We start from the raw sequence: 24,740 nt of genomic DNA on the forward strand, positions 1-24,740 counted from the left end.
TGATAGGAAGTATTCCTTAATTATTGGTATTTTCCTCAAGGAGACATGTGTCTCTTTCCTAGGGCTACCTTAGAAAGATATTGATTTGGGGCCTGGTGCGGTGGCCTAGCAACTAAAGTCCTCAACATGAATGCACCAGGATCCCACACGGATGCCCGGTTCTAATCCCGGAGGCCCCGCTTCCCATCCAGCTCCCTGCTTGTGACCTGGGAAAGCAGTCGAGAATGGCCCAAAGCCTTGGGGCCCTGCACCCACTTGGGAGACCTGGAAGAGCTCCTGGTTCCTGGCTTTGGATTGGTTCAGCTCTGGCCATTGCGGTCACTTGGGAGGTGAATCATTGGATGGAAGATCTTCCTCTCTGTTTTTCCTCCTCTCTCTACATATTTGACTTCGCAATAAAAATAAATAAATCTTTAAAAAAGAAAGATATTGATTTGAATACTAAATCTTACCATGGAAACTATAAATTATTGTACTTCATGTCTACCCAACTTGATCCCAGACTATGTGAGGCAATCTTTTACATCAACATAGCATAATCAGTCTTTATTTTACTTAATAACTATTTATTGAGTTCCTCCTAAGTGTAGTGATTGGGAACTGAAGCATGAAAATAAATGTGACAATGATGAAATTTTCTACACTTCACACCTAAGATAACACTTAAAGGCTGACATTAGAAGCTAGAGAGGCAAAGAAGCAACACTTTGTGGATAGATTTTCCTATAAAACAGGGGTCAACATCAGGCAGTTCAATAATGTCAGAGAAAGGGCAGACAGCAAAAGGCTAAAGACATAGAATTCAACAGGATAGATTTTGAAATCCTTATATGTACTTAAGCATGTTTGGCCATTAATGTTTTGAAGAGCTCAAGGTCATGTCATAGCTGGAGAGTGACCATTCTAGGTGCTGTAGGGAGGATGACATAAGTATGCCCATTACACATGATGAGGACTTGAACTGAGACAATGTTCCCATAAATATTTATGAATAAAGAACCTGTCATACAGTGGTGTTCTCAAGTTTTACTGATGCTTATTATTAAGGCAGGAATGGCACAAAGAATGAGACAGAGAAATTTGCATCTGCTGGTTCACTCCCAAAATGCCTGCACTAACCAAAGTTAAAGAAAAAAGTCTGGAATTCATCCAGCTGCCCACTTGGATGGCAGGGAACCAACGACCTGCTTCCCAAGGGAGCACATTAACAAGAAGCTTAGTAAGAAGCAGAGGGGCACTCAACCCCAGCCCTCCAGGATGGGATGCAGGAATCCTAAAGGCATCTTGACCTCCATAACATTATGGCTATCCCTACAGCAATTCTGAATTAAAAGAACAAAAGCCCAAAACTGTATTCCTGGAGAACCAGACTCTAATCATTACTTTTAAAAAAAGATTTATTTATTTTTATCGGAAAGTCAGATACAGAGAGAAGGAGAGACAGAGAGAAAGATCTTCTGTTCATTAATTCACTTGCCAAGCAGGTGCAACGGCAGGTCTGCGCCGATCTGAAGCCAGGAGCCCAGAGCCTCTTCCATGTCTCCCATGCAGGTACAGAGAGGCTTTGGGCTCCTTCCCAGGCCACAAGCAGGGAGCTGGACAGGGAGCGGGGCCACCAGAATTAGAACTGGCGCCCATGGGATCCTGGTACGTGCAAGGCAAGGACTTTAGGTGATAGGCTATTGCACCAGGTCCTAATCATTACTTTATAAAAGATATTCAGCTACATGAACTGTTTCATTTGTTTGTTTCACAGGGGTTTTTTGTTTCTTTGTTTCACATCCTGCTGTGTTGAGGGAACTCAGTTTAGGGGGTCTGTGTTACTGTTTGCTAGATCTGTCAAGATCTTGAAGAAATAACAAAAAAAGCATTACTTGGATAGATTGGTAACTTCAAACTTGTGGCTTACTGTCACCACTCTGGAGAAAACAGATAAACTCTATGACATACAATGTTAATTTTACAGATAAGAAACTATAGGCATAGTTAGCTAACAGCACTGCTCCCAAATGGCCTATTGTATTTTACATGTCCAATATTCATTATTCACATAGATGTATCTACTAAACTCTCATCTCTTTTTTTTTCCATGTTGATTTTTAGTATGCTTTAATTCATTCAGCTATTTCCATTGTACATCTTGCTATTCAATAACATCTTTGTTTATTAAAAGTATTATACACGCCATGAAGTTTTTACTAACGAAATTCATGTTAAGTCAATTTACGTTTAAACATACATGATAGCTTATGTAGTATCATTATGCATTTTAAATCATAATGTCATCCTGTTGATCACTGTTTTATTTAATACTGGTCCTACTGCTACATTGTAGCTGCATTAATGCTTCAGCTTTAATCTGCTTTGGAGGTATTTCCTCCTACAGATTTTAATAACTTTATTGTTTTCATGCGTGTTAACAAGTATAAAATTCCATGTGAATACTCCCTTTAATAAAAAGTGCTACAAAAAACATACATGATAGCTTTGTGTGTATTCTTAAAAAAATGAGATTTAAAAAATCGAATGGATATACTATTTAGAATGTTAAAAGTTTCTTTAACTATAAAGAGATGGTTTTTCCTCAATGCATCAACATATCTGAATTCAATTTTGAGCCCCAAATAAACATCATTGTATTAGAAATAATAGCCTTAAGTGACCAAGTGTGCTCAGAGAAAAGCAAGGTAAGTCTAAATCCAAATCTAGGAGACCTGAAATATATATATCATATACATACATAATTTTTCACTTTTTTTCAGTCAAAACTGTCATCTTAAATTTTTTAAGACAAGTGAAGGAAAAAAGCAAGAAACAGAAATGAAACTAAACAGTCACTTTATCACCAACTCCCTCTATCATTTACCTTTCTCAAACCTTTCAAACTGTTGAAAATGATCGTTCTAAATTGTGACCTGAGATTTTGTGTAACATAGAAACATATATGTTCCCTAACATATATGTTTAGGAAAACAAAGGAATAATATTGAATATTATTTTGTCTTGTTACCTTATTTCATTTTCAGTGTAGAGTGGAGTTTTTCAGAGAAATGACACATCACAACACCACAAGTTTTCATGGTTAATGGGTTATCCTTCTAATGGCTATTGGAATACATGAATGTGAATGCGTATACTTAAATTTTTTTAGTTCTAATTTGAATAGAATAAATATCAAAATATTTTTGCAGTCTTCAGAAATTTTAATAGTATAAAAGGACCCTAAGCTTAAATTATTTCAGAATCACACTTTTAAGATGTTGAGTCCACCAGAAATCACAGAAGAATAATGAAGTATTTTTCTCCTTTTTATGTAATCAAACACACACACACACACAGAATCTATCAGGCCATCAGATTGGCTTAAGATCAGCATAATAAAGTCCTGACAAGTTAACAAATAATGCTTTAGGTAAAGATCAGAATTCCAGAGCATTTTAAAACATGAAAATTTTTTACTATTTTAACTAGTGACTGTGAATCCCTAAAACAGATAAGGATTCAAAATTTGAAACTTCAGAATATCAAACCATGAAAGTATTTAGAGATATCTGAGTTAACACTTACAATTTTTAGCATTCTTTCTCTTAGGCTGATAATTATATTTTCCAAAGAAGAGTATGAAAAATCATGCCTACATTATTTATGTAGATGTCCATCAGACTTGAACAAAAAGAATTTTGCAATATGATGACTGGGGACACTTCAGATATTTTAGTGCATTTCTTTTCACAGTTAAACTTGTACTGCCAAATGTACCTTGTCTGGGTGGTTGTGTGGCCTTTGCTGTTATAGACTGATCCTGAGCAGCATCTGCTGCATACTCTGACATGCGGAACTGTTTAGAGACAAGATGGTTAGTCATCTATTACTTCATATAACTTGTAATTCATAACTCAAGATAAAAGTATAAAAGTCATTACCTTTAAAAAGGAAAATTTGTCACGGTCTTCTACAAAGCAAAAAGGACATGCAATCAATTATATGAATTATGCCTGGAGCTACAAAATGTTAGTGCAGAGTGATTCTTACCAAGCTGAATACTCATGCTAAGAAATTATTATTTTAAGTTTGGAGACTTGTGTATGCACGTTATGTTAGGACAGCAACATGACAGAAATATTTTAAAGAAAAAATCCAAATCAGAATTAGATCAAAACAGTTCTTGGTGTTGGACAACACAGAATGACTGTAGTTCACAATCTCCTTATATACATACTTAAGGACTAATAAAATAAATGATCAAAGTTGCAATAATGGCAAAGATAGGGAAATGCTGAATATCCACATTTGATTAGTAAGCACTCTATATGTAGGCAAGGAGAGCCTTTCATCTGACAGTGGTCATTTCTATGTTTATAACATAATTTGTGAGCCATACAAAATTATCAGCTAAAAAAATGAGGCTTCCATAGATGGGCTTAGTTTTGAGTCTTGCCTGCAGATACCTTGGCAGGGCCAGACCACGTGATTTTGTGGATACCTGAGCTAGATATTCCCTGGCCCCTGAATTTGAACTGCGATATTCCACTAGATCTCACAAGTCTGCACAATTATGGTTAATATAGCTAAGGTTCTCAAAAGAACTGAAAAATAGGCTTGTGTTTAACAAAACCTGCAGTTACATTTCAAAAGCATGCTGATGTCTTAGATGACTGTAAATAGAACAGTGCACATACACTGATATGGGCAAGCTGAATACTGGGGAGAAAGGTGACCATTAATCAAAGGAAAAAATAATTGCCCCATGAGGAGACGTATGAAGGCTGATGGTAGAAGCAAGAGCATACCTTCCCTGGAACGCATGAGAATCATTCAGCCCAGTACACTACTACATTTTTCATTTCCTCTTATGTAGGAAGTACATATTTAGTTGAGAAATTCTTATGAAATGACCAACTCGGACATTACACTTGTAAAAGAATAGATATTAATAATAGACATATCCATATCGGTTACTAGTATGCTTATACTTCAAGTATCTCCCAGTTTAGCTACCTTTTTACAATGAATTGTAGTATTTTGGAAATACAGAATGACAGAAAGGAAAGGACAGAGGGACAGATAGATTCTATCCATTGGTTCACTCCCCGAATACCCAAAATATGCAGGTTTTTAGGTGAGGTTGAAGCCAGGAACCTGCAATTAAATCTAGATCTTGCCCATGAACTGCAGGATCCCGAGTATTTGGGCCATTGTCCACTTCCTTCAAGGCACATTAGCAAATGTTGGACCAGAGCGCAGGGTTATAAATATCTCAACCAGGTACTCTGTTATGTGATGCAGGAATCTCAAGGTGTGGCTCAATCAACAACTCAGTATCCACACAGCTAGTTTAAGGTAACAGAATTCTTCTTGATACCCTGATGCAAGAGAGTACATAAAAACTATCTAACAAATGGTGTTGTAATAACATGGCAATATTTAAGTTTCTTCATTAAAAGGAAAAAGATCAGACTGCCACAAATTATTGCCGTCATGTTATGTTTCAACATCCGCGCAATACTTATTGCAAACTATGTTGGCATGGAAGATATGACCTCCAGGGTATGTTTTGTTCCCAAAAAATAATTTGAAAAGTCTTTTAATTTTTATAACACAGCTACCTTATAAAAATTACCTATAGTAATAGAAGGCAATGCTTCAATTTTCAAACGAAGCTCATTTGAATCTCTAAGACCTATGTACTGTCATTCCTGCTGGAGAGCTTTGGAGAGGATGTGAGCGTCTATACTTGTTCCCATTGCTAGCACACATCCTGGTCCAGTCATCTCTGGAGTAGCAATGACTTGATCTCAGTGGGAAGATGCTGAAGGCACTTGAAGTGAATTGTCTCACGTTTCTTCAAAGCTAATTCCAAATTTCCCTAGCACTTCTTTCTTTCCTTCTAACTTCCCCATTCACAATTCCCATTTCCTTAGCATAATCTCTGAATCTGTGGTCTACATTCCTCCCCATCAACATTCCTTTTTATGGTTTAGCCACACCTTTTCCTTTCTCTATATTTAGCACTAGTATTTACATCTATAATTTCTGTCTCTTCTTTGTGCCTTTCTCTCTGGCTAGAAACATGCTAGTAAATCAAAACCAGGCTTTCCCTCCACCTCATGAGTTCTTAAACTCTTGCAAAGGTTCTTCTTCCACATTTTCCTAAAGGGAAACCCATATCCTTGCTTCTCGGAGTAGGCTCACTGTGCACATCACCCTAGAGCTTCACAGAAATGCAGAATCCCACGTCCAGTAAGGTATAAAGTGCACATTGAACAAGGTCCCCTGTTCTTCCCAGTTTGAGCAGCTTCAGGCTTTACTGAGTCAGCGTCCCCATTCCTTTCCCCTACTTACCCTTTTCCCCATCGAACCCTAAGTTCAGCCCTCTTATTTCCCCAAGACTTCTTATCCCCGTAACTAATATCTAGTTTTTCCAATTCAAGTTTGCCCTTTATAATAGTATCCCATAAAGTAACAACATCTTATACAACATTGGTTTATCTGCATAGTTGGCTGACCATCTACAAATTATTTAACTTTTTACCCCCCACTACCTAGATCTCCTTCAATTTATTTACTTTCTGTACTTATCACATTTTCCAATTCTTATTATTTCTTTTTCACTCTTGTCTTTACACTTATTTCCTGGGTGTATTCAGATAATAGTTTACACTAAAATGGAACTAATTATTCATCCCCCTCAAGGACACTCATAATGTAATATACAACTAGGAGATAACTAGAAGAATACACAACTTATTACAATTTCGTTTTTTTTCCTTACTGTGAATTCAATTGGTGACTTTGTCTATAAAAATGTATTTATACTCATATTTTAATTATATTCTATCAAGTGACTCTTCAAAAAATACAGTTCTTACCTCCTTCTTCTATTTTTATGCTGTCCTGTCTTTTATCTTCCAGTTCAGATTTAGCAAACTGCTGCAGAGGATTTTGAAAATACTTTGTTAAAATCATTGTCAATAATGGGCCAGCTAAAGGCTTCCCAATTATGTTTTAAGAGAAGAGCAGAGTTTATTTTTTTCTTAAAGATTTTATTTATTTTTCATTGGAAATGCAGATATGCAGAGAGAAGGAGAGACAGAGAGAAAAATCTTCTTCCATTCACTGGTTCACTCCTCAAGTGGCTGCAATGGATGCAGCAGAGGCAATCTGAAGCCAGAAACCTCTTCTTGGCCTCCCACATGGATATAGGGTCCCAAGGCTTTGGCCTGTCCTCTACTACTTTTCCAGGCCACAAGCAGGGGGCTGGAGGGGAAGTGGAACAGCTGGGACATGAACCGGCACCCATATGGGATCCTTGGTGCCGGACCCAAATTTATCATTTTTAAAATTATTAATTTTTATTTAATTTATTTGCAAGGCAGAGTGATGGGGGTGGGTGAGGTTGGTAGGAAAAAAAAGAGACAGAGCTTCTATCTGTTGATTCACTCCAGAAAGGGCTGCAAAAGCCAGGTCTAGGCCTGGAAAACAGGAACCAGGAATACTATCGCAGTTTCCCACATGAGTGACAAAAACACAAGCCCTAGAGGCATCTTCCATCATCTTTCAGGAGCATTAACAAAAATCTGGATCAAAAAGAGAATGGCTGGGACTCAAATAAGTACTTGAGCAGTGGCCTGTGCTACTGCACCATAACTGCTGATCTGAATTTCTCCATTTAAAAAAGAATTTACACAAAATTGAGAGAAGCACAAGTTGAAAATCAAATTATCCACTCCTGAGATCAAACTTACCTTTAACATTTATTGGCTCTGTAAACTGAGCATGGAGGGCCAGAAGAAACATTATCATGGATGAAAAACTAATGTGCATATTTTAATGAGGAAATGGCTTCCCTACTCAATTCCACATTGCATTCCCCGAGAAACAAGAAAACATTATAAAAATATACTTTATAGTAAGTGTACTTGCTATATGTAATGCAGAGTTAAATATCTAAACACACTTCTAAAGATGATTTTTAGTGTTAAAATACATATTTGGCATGAGAAGACATTGCAAAATATGTCATATTGATATAGACACATCAATCCAGAAGCTGTTCCATTTTATGGATACAATGACTTGGAAATTTCCAAGCTTATTTTATTATTTGAGACTCAAAGTTAGAGAAAGATTGATTTAGAGACAGAGCTCATCCATTCATTAGTTCACTTTCCTAAAGCCCACAATGGGCAACCCTGAAGCTGGGAACCAGGAACACAATCCTGATCTTGGATGGACATAGCAGGAACGTAATACACTAGCTGTCACCTGTTGCCTAACAGGGTGCCTGTTAGCAGCAAACTGGAACTGAACAAGGAGCTGGGATGTGAACTGAAACAGTGTGATGTGCACTCCTGGCACCTAAGATCTTAAATGCTGGACCAGATGCTTGTCCTCTAAATATTATTTCAAATAACAGTTATTTAAAGCAAATGATCAACTGAAGTGAGAAAATAGTAAGGAACTTTTTTCTTTATGCTATGTTTAAAACACAGTGTGCAGGGCCTGGCAGAGTGGTCTAGCAGCAAAAGTCCTCGCCTTGAACACCCCGGGATCCCATATGGGCGCTGGTTCTAATCCCAGCAGCTCCACTTCCCATCCAGCTCCCTGCTTGTGGCCTGGGAAAGCAGTCGAGGACGGCCCAAAGCTTTGGGATACTGCACCCGCGTGGGAGACCCGGAAGAGGTTCCTGGTTCCCGGCATCAGATCGGCGCAGCACCGGCCCGTTGCGGCTCACTTGGGGAGTGAATCATCAGACGGAAGATCTTCCTCTCTGTCTCTCCTCCTCTCTGTATATCTGACTTTGTAATAAAAATAAATCTTTAAAAAAAAAAAACCAAAAAAAAAAAAACACAGTGTGCAAATCTTGTATGAGATATTCTGTGCAATTCTTTGGCAACTAATAAATATTGTCAGGATGGTATTGTAAATTTTAAAAAGAGAAGAATATGTATTTAATAAGCTTATAACACATACCAGGCACCCAGCTGCACATTTTACTTTCTACAGATGATATTTTTTTTAAAAAAACATGTTGATGACGATTTCTCCACTGCACCCCTGCAGGAGACCCAGAAAAGGCTCCTGGTTCCTGGCTTCGGATTGGCTCAGCTCTAGCCATAGTGGCCACTTGGGGAGCGAATCAGCAGATGGAAGATCTCCCCTCTCTGTCTCTCCTCCTCTCTGCGTATCTGACTGTCCAATAAAAATAAATCTTTTTTAAAAAGACTATGTCCAATGTGTGAGTGCCTGTGTTTAATTCTAGACTCCAGCTCTTGATTCCAGCTTCCTACAAACACAGATACAGAGAAGCAGAATGTGGTGGCTTGTGTAGGTAGGACTTAGCCATCTACACGGGGGAAATAGATTATGTTTCCAATCAAATTGATCTATTTTTCAATTCTGTATATCAATATTTCTTTCAAGACATAGAAAACATATAAAATATTGCTGTAGTACTAGAGAATAATTACTTCTCAAGTATTGCAGTGGTACTAGCTTTCCAATTTCCTGAATTATTTAGTGCGACACCAGCAATGCCAAGGAAAGTAATTTGCAATATTTTCAATATTTGAAGAGAAATGCCTATGTGCTACCATATTTTAAAAACTTAATCAAAAAGGTTTCATGTATCAAAGCAATATGTTTCTATAGGAAACTTCCAATAACAGTACTCCACTTGCTCTCTTCAACTTCCACCATTCTTTCCTTGGCATTGTTGCCTCCCATCATCCTTCAGGTTTTTCAAGGTACCTTTAGTTTGTTCACTGAATACCACTATTACCCCCTTTGTCTTAAAGTATATATATATATATATATATGTATGTGTGTGTGTGTGTATACACAATAACTTATAGTTTATAATCTTTTTCACCCTTATAACTACATGGTAAATATTAGTACCATTAATATGCATATTATGATAGTAATGCACAAGAATGCGACAGTAAAATAACATTTGGGGGGAGGGTTATGAGACTTATGCAACTTTATTGCAATATTTGTTACATAAAAGTATGAATTGTCAAACTGCAAATTAAAAGGCATGTATTAGTAATGTGTGTTTGGCATAGTGCTTTTTCCAAGACTTCATAGTAACTGACAGAGCAGCATGCTATCTTGACTTCGATGAAACACCAGTATGCAAAGCCTGTTTGAACCCAAGAGATCAGATTATTTCTATATCCTTCCCTGTTTTCACCACAGTAAAAACAAACAAAAACACTAACATAAGAGAACAAAAAAATCATCTTTTTTTCAAAAATTGTTTCTTTTCATGGAAACATCATGAAACCATATTCTTTCTTACACTCAAACATATTTAAACAATTCCCAATGCTTATCCTTGTACTTAAATATTTCTTACAGATTTATAGCTGGCAATCAAAATACAGCCATAATATATTGCATTGCCAGATATTATGTAAGTGGAGAAAAGAGTAGATTCTGTAACAATTCTCTTAAAAATTCATCAGATTGACAAACATCTATAGATAACATAGATTCCTACATTTGGCACTGGTTCAGCTGGAATAATTTTTTACATTTCAGGGCAAGTGTAATGTAAAGGCAAACTGATTCTTTGACTTATATCTATGTCTTATTGGTTTTTTTTCTTATTTTTACACTGGGCTACATGAAATGAATCTTGAATGGAACTGTACTGATTTGGCAGGAGATTACTGATATTATAATGAATTGTGATGAAATGTAAGGATTATTTCCTATTATGCAGACATAGTTTACATCCAGAGGTGATAAAAAAAAGTCAAAGCCTACCTCACAGCTGTTTGCCCTAGCAGCTCACATGGCAAATAGGACAACTGCATTCAACATCAAAATGTCTAGGATCTGTTACTGGACCTCTCCCTCCTGGTGGGCAGCTAGTTGTGGCTCAAGTCCTTGCATTTATGCCACCCACAAGGAGCCCTGGAATGACTCCCAAGCTCTTCTCTACTGACTTGACTTTGCCCTGCACCAATCACTGCAGGAATTTGGGGTGTTAACTGCTGTATGGAAACTCTGATTTCTCTGTGGCTCTGTTCCTCAAATAATTTTTAAAAGGTAGAGAAAAAAAGGCAAACACCACTTCTACATTTTATCACCCCACTCTTAGATTTACAAATCATAACCAGAGACAGTACCTCAGAAGTGTCTGCTGTTTCTACTCCCTCATCTTCTGATCCTAAGGTAGATAATATAATATATATGCAAAAAGTTACAGATTGACAAATCAGAACATTTATAACTGAAATCAATATATATATATATAAAACAGGACAATCTCCATTCACAAATATTTCAGTAAAATCTAAGCACAACAAGAAAGAATTTCACAGGTCTGAAGCAGTTTCAGGAAGAGGTTGTTCATATGCAAAAAGATAGCAAAAGTAAAACACTGAAAATGAAACATGTTAAATTCAGAGCTATACATTTCAGTTCATGCCACAGCATCTACATAGAAATTTTGATAAATATCCACTTACCACTTACATCATCATCGAATCTATTAATAGGAGTTAATTCATACATCAGAGGTGGATTTTCTGGAGCTCTTTCTATGATATGAATTTCACTGCTTTTACTTGCAGAGTCTAAAACATCTTCCTATGGGAAGAAAAAAAGCAAATATTCATTTTGGACCACTCAATCAGTAAGACATTATGTCTTCCATGCTCTAGGCATACCTGTTCTGAAGTTAAACATAAGGCACATTCTGCCCTATGTTCAATTGTGGTAGAGATTTAGGAAAACAAGCAAGTACAAAACTATGTAATTGATCATTTCAACCACTGAAGTCAGTAAGATAGTATGGGCAACAATGAGAGAATTCACAATTCAATCTTGGAAGCTTAGGAAACTCTGCAAAGACAAGGCCACACTTTGGATGATCAAGTGCAAAAAAATGCAAAAAGAGCATTCTAGACAGAGCAACATGAGCAAAAGGGATTCCAGATGGCAAATCAGGAGCTCCAAAGCCAGCAGAACAATTGGAATGCATTTCTTGGGAACGACATAGAGACACATATAAAAGCTTTAGTAAGGTAAGTTTTTCAACTCTTTTTCAATTGATGAATACTTTCAACAAGGAGCGAGACTTTAAATAACAACAGACAAATAAGAGTTATTTAACTTCTAAAATGTGCCAGGCAGTCACTTTCTCATGAGCTTTTGCACAAGTGAGAACATAAAAATGGCTATGATCGTAGCTGCTCTATTTTGTAAATCCTGCTCATTCTCAAATACTGAAAAATATAATGATGTCCAGGAGAGATGAGAGAATAAAGATGGCTTGAGTAGGCCTCGTGCCTGCCTCCACCACAGAAGAGTACCAACAACAAAGGATTGGGTTTTCAGAAGACTGAGGAAAAGCTTCCGCTGTGCAGTATGGAGGACTCTCAACAGCACAGGCTCTCAGAAACCGGGCACAGAGAGGAGGAGGAGGAACAAAGTACACTGCAGGCTTTTATCCTGTGTCTCTGGCCAGGGGGACGCCATCTTGCAGAGAAACTGTAAGCAAAAGGCTCTGTGCTCCCACCCCCACCACTGCACACCAACAGCCCTAACTAAAGAATTCCAAAATCCTCACTGGATTTTAACCCACCTTAAAAAAGCAGTAGTCAGACAGCTGGGACCAGGGGCAGACCAGGCTGGGCAGGGCTATAACACCTGCTGGCCTGCATGTGAGCTAAACTAGGCTAAGTGACCATATCCACTGGTGTCTGCAAGAGACAGAGTAAGTACAGGCTGCTTGGGCTTTGCCGCAGCATCAGCTGGCAAGTGCTGGGAAAGGGGGCAAGTCCTCTCAGACAAGACTGCAGAACCACCTGGCAAGTGCAAGATCCTGGGCTGGGAGTGGGGATAGTAGGGAAATATGAGCACTTCTCTGATGGACTGCAGCTCCCACAGGTGAGCATGGCAACTAGGGCTGGGGCTGGGCCTGGCTGGACAGGCAGTGGCAGCCACTGGTATGAGTGTGAGCTAGATAGTGGGGTTGGCTAGGCTGAGCTAGGCTCCAACATGTACTGATGTGTACAAAAGCCAAATGGGATACAGGACAAGTCTGGGACACACACCAGCATACGCAGGAACTATGGATGGGAGCAGATCTGGTGGGGTCTACTGGGGGGTGCATCAGCTAAGCTGTAGTACCCACTGGTGTGTATGAGGGCAGAGTGTGTGGTGGGCAAGGATGGGCTGGTCTGTGGCATCCATTGGTTTGTCTATGAGATGGAGCTGGGGACAGCACTGAGCCAGCAACTGCAACTACCAGTGTGTGTGTGTGTGTGTGTGTGTGTGTGTGTGTGTGTGTGTGTGTGTGTACAGGCTAATTTGGGTGATAGACTAAACCAGACCCCACACTGGCTGGCACACACAAGGGTCAAGTCTGGGGTCGCCTCTGGTGAGGTTTCTTTGTGGACCCCCCTCTACTGGACCACTGTACCCAGAACTCCAACCACAGGGAAAATCACAGAATCTGTAATCTGACTGTAGAGTGCCTGTGTCAGAATCATATCTCTTTGGTTGTTGAAGCCTGTGCAACAGACGGCATGCCCAGATGCTCACAGGAGATATGACAACCAGTTCATTGAGGCCTGCAGAGGACATCTAGCACTATGAAGAGCAGAAAAAAAATGGATAGCTCTCCTAACTAGCTTTGACAGTGAGTATCTGGGTGAATGGAGACTCTAAGATGAGATTTCCTCAACCATGGAGCAACCAAATCAACAGCATCTCAGAACTATTGAAACCACTTAAGTAGTACCCTCAGAACATGTTCCACATCAGGGATGCTGGGATGATATTGGGTGGCCGCACCCCCCATTCCCAGGTACTAATGTGTTTGGGTTGCTTGGAGCAGCCCTCTCCCCTTCTCTCCCCACCTTCCCCACATAAAGCAAGAAAAATGGAGATTGGAAACAGTTGTCTCAACCATTTTCACCCATTCCTTGACCTTTCCTACTACGATCAGTGGTCAACATGGGCATGCATCCTTCTTAACTGTGTAAACATCATCAAAAATTAAATAAATGGAAAAAACCACAGTGTGGAATATAACCAACTGCCTTGTTGCAAAAACAATGAACTCACACTGCACTCTTGCATAGCTTCATACCCGAGCTCTCACAGAAGCACTATTGCTAGACTTCATTCTTTCTCAGAGGACCATAAGCAGCCTGATCACCACCAAAAGGCCACAGAGCCAGAGCTGAGACACTTCACAGGGCAGACGGCAGCCCACTGTGTATGCAGCAGCTGGCTTCAGAGCTCTACTGAATTGCCCTTCGTGCTGTAGGAAATGCCCGGTTTGCTTGCTGAGTTCTGGCATCAGCAGCAGCTGAAAGCCAAATCCAGAGGTTGCAGCTTGAGGAGGTACTGTTCCCAATGTCTTAGCACAGGGTTACCACTAGGTGGCCAGGGCACAAGCTCCAGCAACCCTCTTCTGTGGCATGTGGGAACAGGGCTGAGCCCTTTTGTATTCTGCACTTCCTTCACTGTGATTGTTGCTGCAATAAGCCTGCAGTAACTCATCCTACAAGTGGGACCCAAGACAGGTAGCACATCCCTTACATGACCAACAGGCAGGTGAAAGCCACAGAACATAGGACTGGATGGCAAAATAAAATACCTCAATTCATCCGTGGAGTACTTTAGTAAGTACTTCAAGGCGAAAATCAGATTATGTGACTTGGCATATCAAAAAACTATAGCCATACCTTTCCGGTTGGTGAAGAGCTTTGAAATGAATATATACCAGTTGTGGTCTGGCTTGTAAGAAAAGAAAACATTTATACTGTTATGCAGTAAAACATGAGTATTTTTTAGATAAATTCTCTTTTACAGGGTTTATACTTTCAATTACACAATCAGCTACTGGAAGTGCCTGTAAACACTTTCTTTTAAATCTTTATTCACATGCCTGTATCAGTCACAAAGAAAATTTATTATGTAATTAATTCATCTCAAGGCCTTTCAAAATATTGTCAAGCTTTCAGAGGTTAAGTGACATGCATACATCTTCCCCGAAGCAAATTAATATCCAGACAAGATGATCTAGCATGACATAAATGAATAAATGAATGAATAAGTAACACAATATAAAATTAGTGGCTAGATGATTCTGTACAGACAAGATGCTAAGAACTGAAAATAGTCAGGCCTGTAAAGTCAAAAGCATTACAACAACAATAGCTTACTGAGGTAAAGCAAAGTTTGAGCTGAGTCTAAAATAGTGAGTACATGAGCAGAAGCTAACAGAACAAGCAGCATGCGTAAAGGTGGAGAGATGGGCTTACGAGGCCCAACATACTCAGAGTCTGACACAATGCAATGATGTAGAGAAGGGAAACTTTCTGTCCACACAACCACATGGAAACGAATTGTTCATGGCAGTATTATTCATACTAATAAAAGAACTACAAACAAGCCCCAAAGTTCAATAACTCATGAGTGGATAATCCACGGAACAAAATTTCTTTCTACTCTACAATAGATAATATGAAATAAAAAAAATACTGATAGGGCCTAGCACAGCAGCCTAGCAGCTAAAGTCCTTACTATGCACATGCTGGGATCCCTTATGGGCACCAATTATAATCCCGGCAGCCCCACTTCCCGTCTAGCTCCCTGCTTGTGGCCTCGAAAGCAGTCGAGGACGACCCAAAGCCTTGGGACCCAGCACAGCTCCAGCTGTTGCGGCCGTTTGGGGAGTGAATCATCGAATGGAAGATCTTCCTTTCTGTCTCTCTTCCTCTCTGTATATCTCAGTTTCCAATAAAAATAAAATAAATCTAAAAAAAAAATACTGATAGCTACCACAACATGAATGACCCTGAAAACAATGTGGTAAGTGAAAGAATGCAGTCACAAAAGATAGTTTACTGTGGGACTCTATATGAAATGTCCAGAGCAGGCCAGATACAGATTGGGGGTTTCCTAGGACCAGGGGAAGAGAAAAGCACTGAAGGGCTAATGGATAAGTGATACAGGGTTATTTCAGAGTAACAAAAATGACCTAAAGTTGATACTATACTCTGGGACTATACTATGGGGGCACTGAATTTTATTCATTTAAATGAGCATGTGAAATGCACAGGAAAACTTCAAAGTTTATGATATTAATTGAAAAGGAAGAAAACATTGTTTTTAAATAAATTGTAAAACTAATCATAACAATTTCCTTTTGCAGAAAAATGACAAAGTTCCTATATAATTTATTCTGAAATACATGAAATAAACATATGTAGGTTCTGTAACCGTTCATGTAACTGTAGATTTTTTTTCCCAAATTCTGTTGCATTTTGTTGAATTGGCTTAAAGATTTTCCCTTCTTTTTTTGAGGATTATTTATTTGAAAGACTAACAGGGTGGGGTGGGGAAGAGACCGAGGAAGACATCATCTACAGATTGTTTTACTCCCCAGATGGCCGGGAGATTCAACCATGTCTCCCATGTGGGTTGCAGGGGCCCAGATATGGCTATTAGCAGGGGACTGGATGGGAAGTGTAGCAACTGGAACACAAACTAGTGCCCATATGGAATGCTGGTGTTGCAGGCAGAGGTTTTACCTACTGTACCATAATTCTGGCCCCAGAAAGTTATTTCTTACTAACTTTCGATTTATAAAGTAAACTTAAAAGTACATGATAATTCTATGCCACACTCATAATTTCTATGGGAATTTACAGAAAATCTCATATTACTTTTGAACAAGTTTAACACCTATTGGGTAGTGTCACACATTTATGAACATATAATTTCTTAACATATTTCCACATGGCATTTATCTAAGGTATTATTTCCTGGCATTCTCATGCATGAAAAACTTCTCATTAACACACTGTCATATCATATATATGGGAAGCATGCTAAAAAGGTGGAACTACTCTATTTCATCCAGGAAAAAACAACCCTTTCATGTTTCTTAAGGAATGAGAAAGAGCAGTCAACAGAAATGTTCTAGATCTCTGGAAGGTATACCTGCATCCTGCAACTGCATTCCAGCTACTGTGTGACTTAAACTAATAACTAGGGGCCGGCATTGTAATGCAGTGGGTTAAGCTGTTGCTTGCAATGATGGCATGCCACCTTGCTCTGCAGGTCTGAGGTCTGGCTGCCGTGCTGAACCAAGTTCTTGCTGATGCTTCTGGAAAGGCAGTAGATGGTAGCTGATGTACTTGAGGCCTTGCAAACCCACGTGGGAGAAGATGTAGTCCCTAGTGCCTGTTTTTTGTCTTTACCTGGCTATGACTGCTGTCACCATTCTGAAGTGACCCAGAGAATGCAAGATTTCTCTTTCTCCATACATATATATGGGCAAGCAAGTGATTGCTGTATAAAACTATCACAGCATTACACATAGCAGCCAAAAGCTGGAAATAACCCTCATGCCCATCCATGGCTGAAAAGAGAAACAGAATGTGGTAATTAAAATCTTATTAAAATTTTTTATTTTAGCAATTGAGGCATTTTCCTCTTGGAAGCTGGGAGAATTTTCATACTTTATAGTATCTATATGGATGCAATAAATTTTGTATCTAAAGTATTCTTAGTCTCCCCCTAGTCCTTTCAATATGACAAATAGAAGGATTGACTTACAGAACTTGGAATCAATAGTTCTTTCCTTAGCTGTTTGACACTGTGTGCTTGTTTTTCTATTGTAATTTTCAAAACATGGTTTGCAGCTTGGAGCCTGCAATGTATATTTTGAAATAATTATTCTCAAAGATCAATTTATAAGAACACAAAATTTATGAAAGACATGAAGAGGTGTTATGATGTAAATTCCTTTAACAATTTTATTAATATGAGAACAGATTTCATGTATTTCATAGATACAATTCTTTTTTTAAGATTTATTTATTTTGCTTTTATTGCAAAGTCAGATATACAGAGAGGAGGAAAGACAGAAAGATCTTCTATCCTTGGATTCACTCCCAAGCAGCTGCTACGGCCAGAGCTGCACCAATCTGAAGCCGGGAGCCTGGGGCCTCTTCTGGGTCTCCCACACGGGTGCAGGGTCCCAAGGCTTTGGGCCATCTTCCACTGCTTTCCCAGGCCACAATCAGGGAGCTGGGTGGGAAGTGAGGCCACTGGGATTAGAACTGGCGTTGTAATGGGATCCCAGTGTACGCAAGGCAAGGACTTTTGCTGCTACGCTACTGCGCCAGATCCCATAGATAAAATTCTAACTTGCCTCCCTCCTTCAATTACCACTTCTTTTTTTTCTTTAATCTTTACAATAAAAAATTTTAATTTATTTCATAATCACAGGCTCAGCAAGTAGAGTAGTAAGTGATGTGGCAAAGGTATCGTGATTCTGAGTACTCTGTGAATCACATGTAAAATTCAGGAATAACAGTCAAAAACTATGAGATTCAAAGTAGTTGAAAGCCAAAATTTTTCCCTTTGGCTTTACATAGATCAATTTATGATCATAATTGATACAATTTTCATAGCATATGGTACTTGAGCTTTACAGAAAATGATGTTATTTGGCATTGAACTTGGAAATTTACCTTTGCAGACGTTCATCTAATGTTTGAGAATTTTGTGCCACCACTTTTTTATGTCCAATTTGGTACTATAACAAAAGGAAAAAACCCAATTACTAGCACATGGTACAAAAACACCCATTTTACCTGGAAAACGGTGTTCATTTTATTGGGACACAGCAGCCCCGCTTCATTTGCATTTTGGTTGTGGTTATTTTTGTGCTGTGCCCACAGAGTCGAGTTGTGGCAATGGACATTTGTGATCCACAATCTAAAATAATACTATCTGGCCCAGTAGAGCAAACTTCATAGATCCCTGCTCTAGGAACATAACACAAGATTAGACGTTTCAACTTTGTTTTATGAGATAAATATTAAAATGTGTAACAATTGTTCAAATGCAGAGATGAAATGAAAATGGTGATTTTCAAATCCAAACACCACTACACCAACTGTAAATTTAAATATTCATATATATGGATGACCATGGTGATTTCAAGAATTACAAAAGCAAACATGTCAGAATTTCAGGACTGGGTTCCAGTTCCAGTATTACTATCTCTCCCGTCTTGAGCACATTAACTTCTATATGTCAGTGTCTTCATCTGTCAAATGATAGTATCTACCTGATTGAAAGTTGGAAGAACTCAATAGAGAATGCAGAAGAATATATGACATGTATGTTCTATATTTTTATTAGCACAACTGATTTCATGCTCAAATACAATTTGACATTTTAGACAGGTGGCATAAAAGTGGAAGTGCCGTATACAAATGGGACTGAATCCTAGCTCATCCCATTGAATGAAGCAGCAATGTCAGAGCATGAGGCCCATTATACTCTCAGAGTTTTTTTTCAATTAATGCTTTATAGACTATTTTCTCTGTATTACTGCTCAGTGGGTATTGATATATAATGCAAACAGCATTTCAATGCTGAGAAGCAAGTACCTTCCATGACCAGGAGATAGGCTAAGGCCACTAAAATGAAAATACTAAACTTTATTACTCAGTCAGGTGTCTGTAAGCAATTCATTGCTGCCTCACTTTGACAAGTGTTCTGAAGGTTTAGTAAAGCTGCTGGGTTTGGTATAACGAGAAGGCTGTGGCTTTCAAATTGGGACAGGGGAGAGTTTTAAAGTGATAAATTCCAGTTTGGGCTTCATCCAAAAGGAAAATAAACAGATAGGTTTTTCTCATAGCAAGTAAAGCCTGAGTAACTTATAAAACAATTGTTCTCGCCAAAACTAAGTGCTGGGAATTTTATATTTAACTGTTCAGAAAGAACTTGGAATAAAAGCCTTATTCATAATATTTGCATAGATGTGTAAAAGAGATAAGGGATATGACAGGAAGTACTTAATTTTATCCTCATAATTCTATCCTAACAATTTTTTTATTCTCCACAAAGAGAGATGAGACATGCATATCAAAAAATTTCGCCTTAGGTAAATTCACAACAAATTCTCCACTTAGACAAGATGATCTGTTCTGCAGATAAATAAAAGCAATATGAAATTAAAGGCTAGATTTTTCTGCACAAACTCGATAACAAGTACTGAAAAGTGTAGTATCTGTAAAAGTCAAAAGTGTCACAGAAAGGCTCATTAAAAAAAGGAAAAATTGGAGAGGAGTCTGCATAGATAAGGATAAACAAAAAGTAAAGCCAGAAAAGGCAGCATAAGTAAAGCCAGAGATATGGAAAAATTGAGCAAAACATCTCTCACAGTTTGCTAAAATGCAAAGGCTGTGAAGTTAAACATTTATGATCACACAGTAACTTAGAAATAAATGTTCATAGGTGCATTATTAATAAAAGTGAAAAAATAGTAATAAACAACTGATCAATGGATAGTTCATATGATGGGATTTTATTTTAAAATATAGACTATAATTCTGATTGACAGATGGTTCATATGACAACTGATTAATGGATACTGATTACTGGACAGTTCATATGATTAATGGATATGATTAATGGATAATGGATAGTTCATGACAGAATTTCATTTTAAAATATAGACTATTTTGTTAATACAAAACACATAATACAGTGAAAAATCCTATTATTCTACCTTATAAGATTGACAATAAAAAAGAGATTCTGATAGATGCTACAACCTGAATGAACACTAAAAATATTCTATGAAGAGAAAATAATCAATCATAAAGCACTATCTAATATAAGACTCCATTTGTCTAATATGTCCAGAATAGGCAAGTCTTTAGGAACAATATATATTGGGGATTGCACAAAATTGGAAAAACAAAGAAACTTCAGAGGTGCTGAATAAGTGATACAGGATTTCTTTCCAGAGAGACAAAAATGTTATAAAATTAATTGTGGCAATGGTTACACAATTCTGGGAATATGATATATATGGGAGACTGAATTTTATTAATTTAAGTTAGATAAATCTATGGCATGTGAAATAGACTAGGATACTTTTAAACTATATAGGAAAATAAGCCTAAGGGCTAAGTTGATGGTGTAAAAAGTTTTGAAATCTATGGTTGGTTTTTCAAAGTACACATTTCCCAAAAAATTTATGAAATCCCATTGTATCTCAATGAATTATTTTAAAAAACACAGAAAAGGACTAGATAACTTTCTTAACTCTCTATTTTAGTTCTAGAATGCTATACATGATCTGAGAATTTGTATCCTGTGATGCTACTACTTAAAAGAAGAGAAAAAAAGGAAATGTGCATTTTCCAGACGAATTTTTATTAGCTGAAAAATTTCACAATTTGGAAAAAATATAAGTCTTTTCTGTCCAAATATTCTAAAAAATTAATTAAACACATATTTATTCTGTACCCATTTGCAAAAGTGAAGATAATAAACAATATTCTGGAGCATTCCATTAAACCACATCCTTCCATTAAATCTGGCTTGCCTCATCATGACAATAGTTACCACTAACCACCCTATTTAAAAGGAAATAAAGCTTCTTAACTTCTAGGAGGACTAACGCATAATTCTCAACTTCCCTAAGAACAAACATTGTTTCTGAGAAGAACATAGCTGTAAGAAAAAATGGCAGAATGAAGGACAGACTTTTAAGAAATATTATAGATGAAATTGTACTAAAATTAATTGTAATAAAAATAGAAATTTGTGTTTACTGAAATTCTTATCCTAAAACATCTATATTACTTAATGAGATATGGAATTATTATTGATCTGTTCAAATTTCATACATACTTGGATTTCAGTTTCCTTTGATTTCTTACTCATCTTCTGCATCTCATCATCTAACACATAGCAATAATTTGTTAAGTTCTCCAGTGAAGCATCGGATACAAAAGGAATCTCTTCAGTCTGGCTTTGAAGGTGACTCCCAAGCACCTGACCAGACACTGCTGTTACTAGTTCATAAATCACATGATGAAACTGGGTTAACAAAACTTACTTCTAAGGCATAAACACATGGTCCTAGACTTGTGATGGCTTAACCTATGATGATGACGTGCAAGTAGCAAAAATTTTATATAAAATATACAATGGATTTTTATCATCTTATTGGTTAGCAATGTGCCATACAGCACTCTCGCGTGCTGTTGGGTATCAGTAGTGAAACAACTCCAGTCAACCACACAATCATAAGAATAAATGACAAACTCTCTGCAGTGCACTGTGTTGCTCAGATAAGATGCTGGGTAGATAGGCAATAGCATACACATTTTTTACTTAACAGCATTATCAACTTAACAATGGCTCTAGCATGGTGTAATTCTGCGAAATGTAATGTACTGTAAAATAGGGCACATCATTAATTCATCTATTTCCTCATGCATACTCATTTCTTTTGATTACTGAACTAAACATAGTTCAGTATTTTATTGCTGAATCAGCTTTATGCTAATAGATCATACACAGATTTAGCTTAGTATCAATATTCTTCCCTGATGAATCTGTGACATTGAATAAGAAAGACTTCTTGGATGAGAACTTAGAAACACAGGCAACAGAACCAAAACCACATAAATGGAATCAAGCTAAGAAGTTTCTAGATAGCAATGGTAACAAAGAGCATAGTTGAGAGGCAAACAGAAGAACAGAAGAAAATATTTTCAAACAACACATCTGAAAATGATGAATAAGCTCAAGGAACTCAGCAACAACATAACAAACAATCCAGTTGAAATATGGGCAAAGGATACAAACGGGCATTTCTTTTTTTTTTTTTTTTGGAGTTTTTTCTTTTTTTTTCAAACGGGCATTTCTTAAAGGATGGAATACAAATGGCCAACAGAAAAAAAAGGCTCTGGATCACTAGCCTTAAGAAAAACTTCAAATAAGAACCACTAGGAGACATCAACTCACCTCAGTTAGAAAGGCTTTTCTCCAAGAGTCAAAAAGTAACACATGCTGGTAAGATAGAAAAAGGTAAACTTAGATTTTTACATACCTGTGGCTGGTAATTTTCACTGCTATCCAAATTTTCTTGTTCTTCCTTAAATGCTGTTACGGTATCATAATGTGGTAAAGAACTGATGTGTTCTAATTCAGGTGTCATACTTTGAACATCATCAGACAATAGATTCATGGCAAAGCCTTGTATTGATTTTGTTTCCTCATAGGTGCCTGTAATAGCAGAAACACTGAGTCTCCTTATTTGAACCCCGTATTTGAACCACCAAATTGAAGACACAAATTAGAAAGGTTTGTTTACCACAACAGAGCAGTCTAGGCCCAGCATCTAATGCAATCTGTGCTATTTTGGCCCAATTTTTAGTCATTTGCATTGACAAATCTAGTTGCGTGAAAGGTTTGTATTTTTAGTCATATACACTATGTCGCACAGTCAAAAGAAAGTTTTATAAACATACAAATAAAATTTCTTTTCATCAAGTAAACGTTTAACTTAAGTTTGATAGTTAAATATTTACTTCTTTCAAATACACTTTCAATTATTCAAAACGGGAACCTACTAGTTAGGGAGCAGTCTGTGTCACCAAGTTCATCATTCATGTTTAGACAAACATTCTGTCAAATTACCTTTTAAAGAATGCCATTCTTACCTTCTGCTTCCTTCATAACATTCACTGTTTCATATGCATCCATGGATTCATCAATATTTTCCTTTAGAGATATTACAGGAGTGGTCTGTTAAAGATGATGTCGATAGTGAGTTGCACAAGCACAACCCAGTGCCGTTCAAAATAATCTGAATTTCTTATGTTGAAAGGATTTACACAAAAGTTAAGACAAGCATGGAATAAAAACAACAAAAATATTTCAAATGAAACCTTGTCTGTATTCTTGAGCTTAATTTTGCCATCTATCTTCATGTGATGATGATTATGTCAAGAATGTGGAAAGCCAGAGAAAACAATATCATGGTGGAAAACCTAACATTTATATTTTCACAGGGAAATAACTTCAATGCTCAACTCCACAATACATTCCTCAAGGTAAAAGATCATCACAATATAGAATTAAATGTTAAAATGTATTCCAGATATGAATTATTTTCATGCCAAATTAAGATTCTTAACATACTAGAAAACCATTTTGGATCTAAACAGAATATCTCAGAAGCTGCTTGTAAATACCTAAATGTTGTTGATGCTTTTAATCAATCAAACTAAAGTAGACAAATATTTTATACACACACACACACACACACACACACACAGAGATTTTGGAGCTTAGTGATACTATCCACCCTATCCTCCACTCTGCCCACATTCTTTTATATTTATTTGTCTTATTTGATAAGATGAGAGAGAGAAAGGGAGAGACAGAGTGAGTCAATTCACAGGTTCACTCTCCAAATCCCACAGTGGACAAGAAAGGGTTATACAAAAGCTGGGAGCCAGCAACTCAAGCTTGAGCTCTGATATAGGGGTAGGGACACAAGAGCCATCAGTTGTTACTTAATTTCACTTGTTTCCCAACAAAATGTAGAGGATATCAGGAAATTTGAATGGTAGGAGAAGCAGGGACATTTTGGCTATCAGCAGTCCAAATAAAGTCTTAAATACTAGGCAAAATGTTTGTCCTCTAAATAGTATTTAGTAAGATGCTTAATCACAGCGAAAATAGTTGAATGAAATGGCAAGATAGTAAGGAAGACTTTCCTTTACATAACACTTGAGAAATAGTAAACAAATATTTGTTTTAGATATTGTATGCCACTCCACTACAAATAATATTATCAAAATGGTACAGTAAAATTTTATTTAAAAAATAGATGAATAAGAATATTTCTTGATGAAGCTTATGCACTGAACACTCAT

The 24,740-nt window shown here is 37.4% G+C and overlaps 1 protein-coding gene across 4 annotated transcripts in view; it reads right to left on the reverse strand.

The window, feature by feature from the left end:
- Positions 1–24,740, reverse strand: part of LOC105942333 (POTE ankyrin domain family member A-like) — a 62,258-nt gene that overhangs the window by 12,203 nt on the left and 25,315 nt on the right. For 2 of the 4 annotated variants that reach the window (XM_058669269.1, XM_058669272.1), the window contains 10 exons: positions 23,520–23,604; positions 22,907–23,082; positions 21,700–21,843; positions 18,516–18,580; positions 17,596–17,689; positions 11,484–11,604; positions 11,142–11,182; positions 6,870–6,930; positions 3,924–3,952; positions 3,760–3,838 (listed from right to left, as the gene is read on the reverse strand). In XM_058669269.1, the coding sequence (XP_058525252.1) occupies positions 3,760–3,838; positions 3,924–3,952; positions 6,870–6,930; positions 11,142–11,182; positions 11,484–11,604; positions 17,596–17,689; positions 18,516–18,580; positions 21,700–21,843; positions 22,907–23,082; positions 23,520–23,604 (895 nt within the window). The remainder of the gene's footprint in view (positions 1–3,759; positions 3,839–3,923; positions 3,953–6,869; positions 6,931–11,141; positions 11,183–11,483; positions 11,605–17,595; positions 17,690–18,515; positions 18,581–21,699; positions 21,844–22,906; positions 23,083–23,519; positions 23,605–24,740) is intronic. The other 2 variants (XM_058669270.1, XM_058669271.1) reach the window with 2 other exon arrangements.

Source organism: Ochotona princeps, chromosome 10 (assembly GCF_030435755.1).
Source record: "Ochotona princeps isolate mOchPri1 chromosome 10, mOchPri1.hap1, whole genome shotgun sequence".
Lineage (NCBI taxonomy): Eukaryota > Metazoa > Chordata > Mammalia > Lagomorpha > Ochotonidae > Ochotona > Ochotona princeps.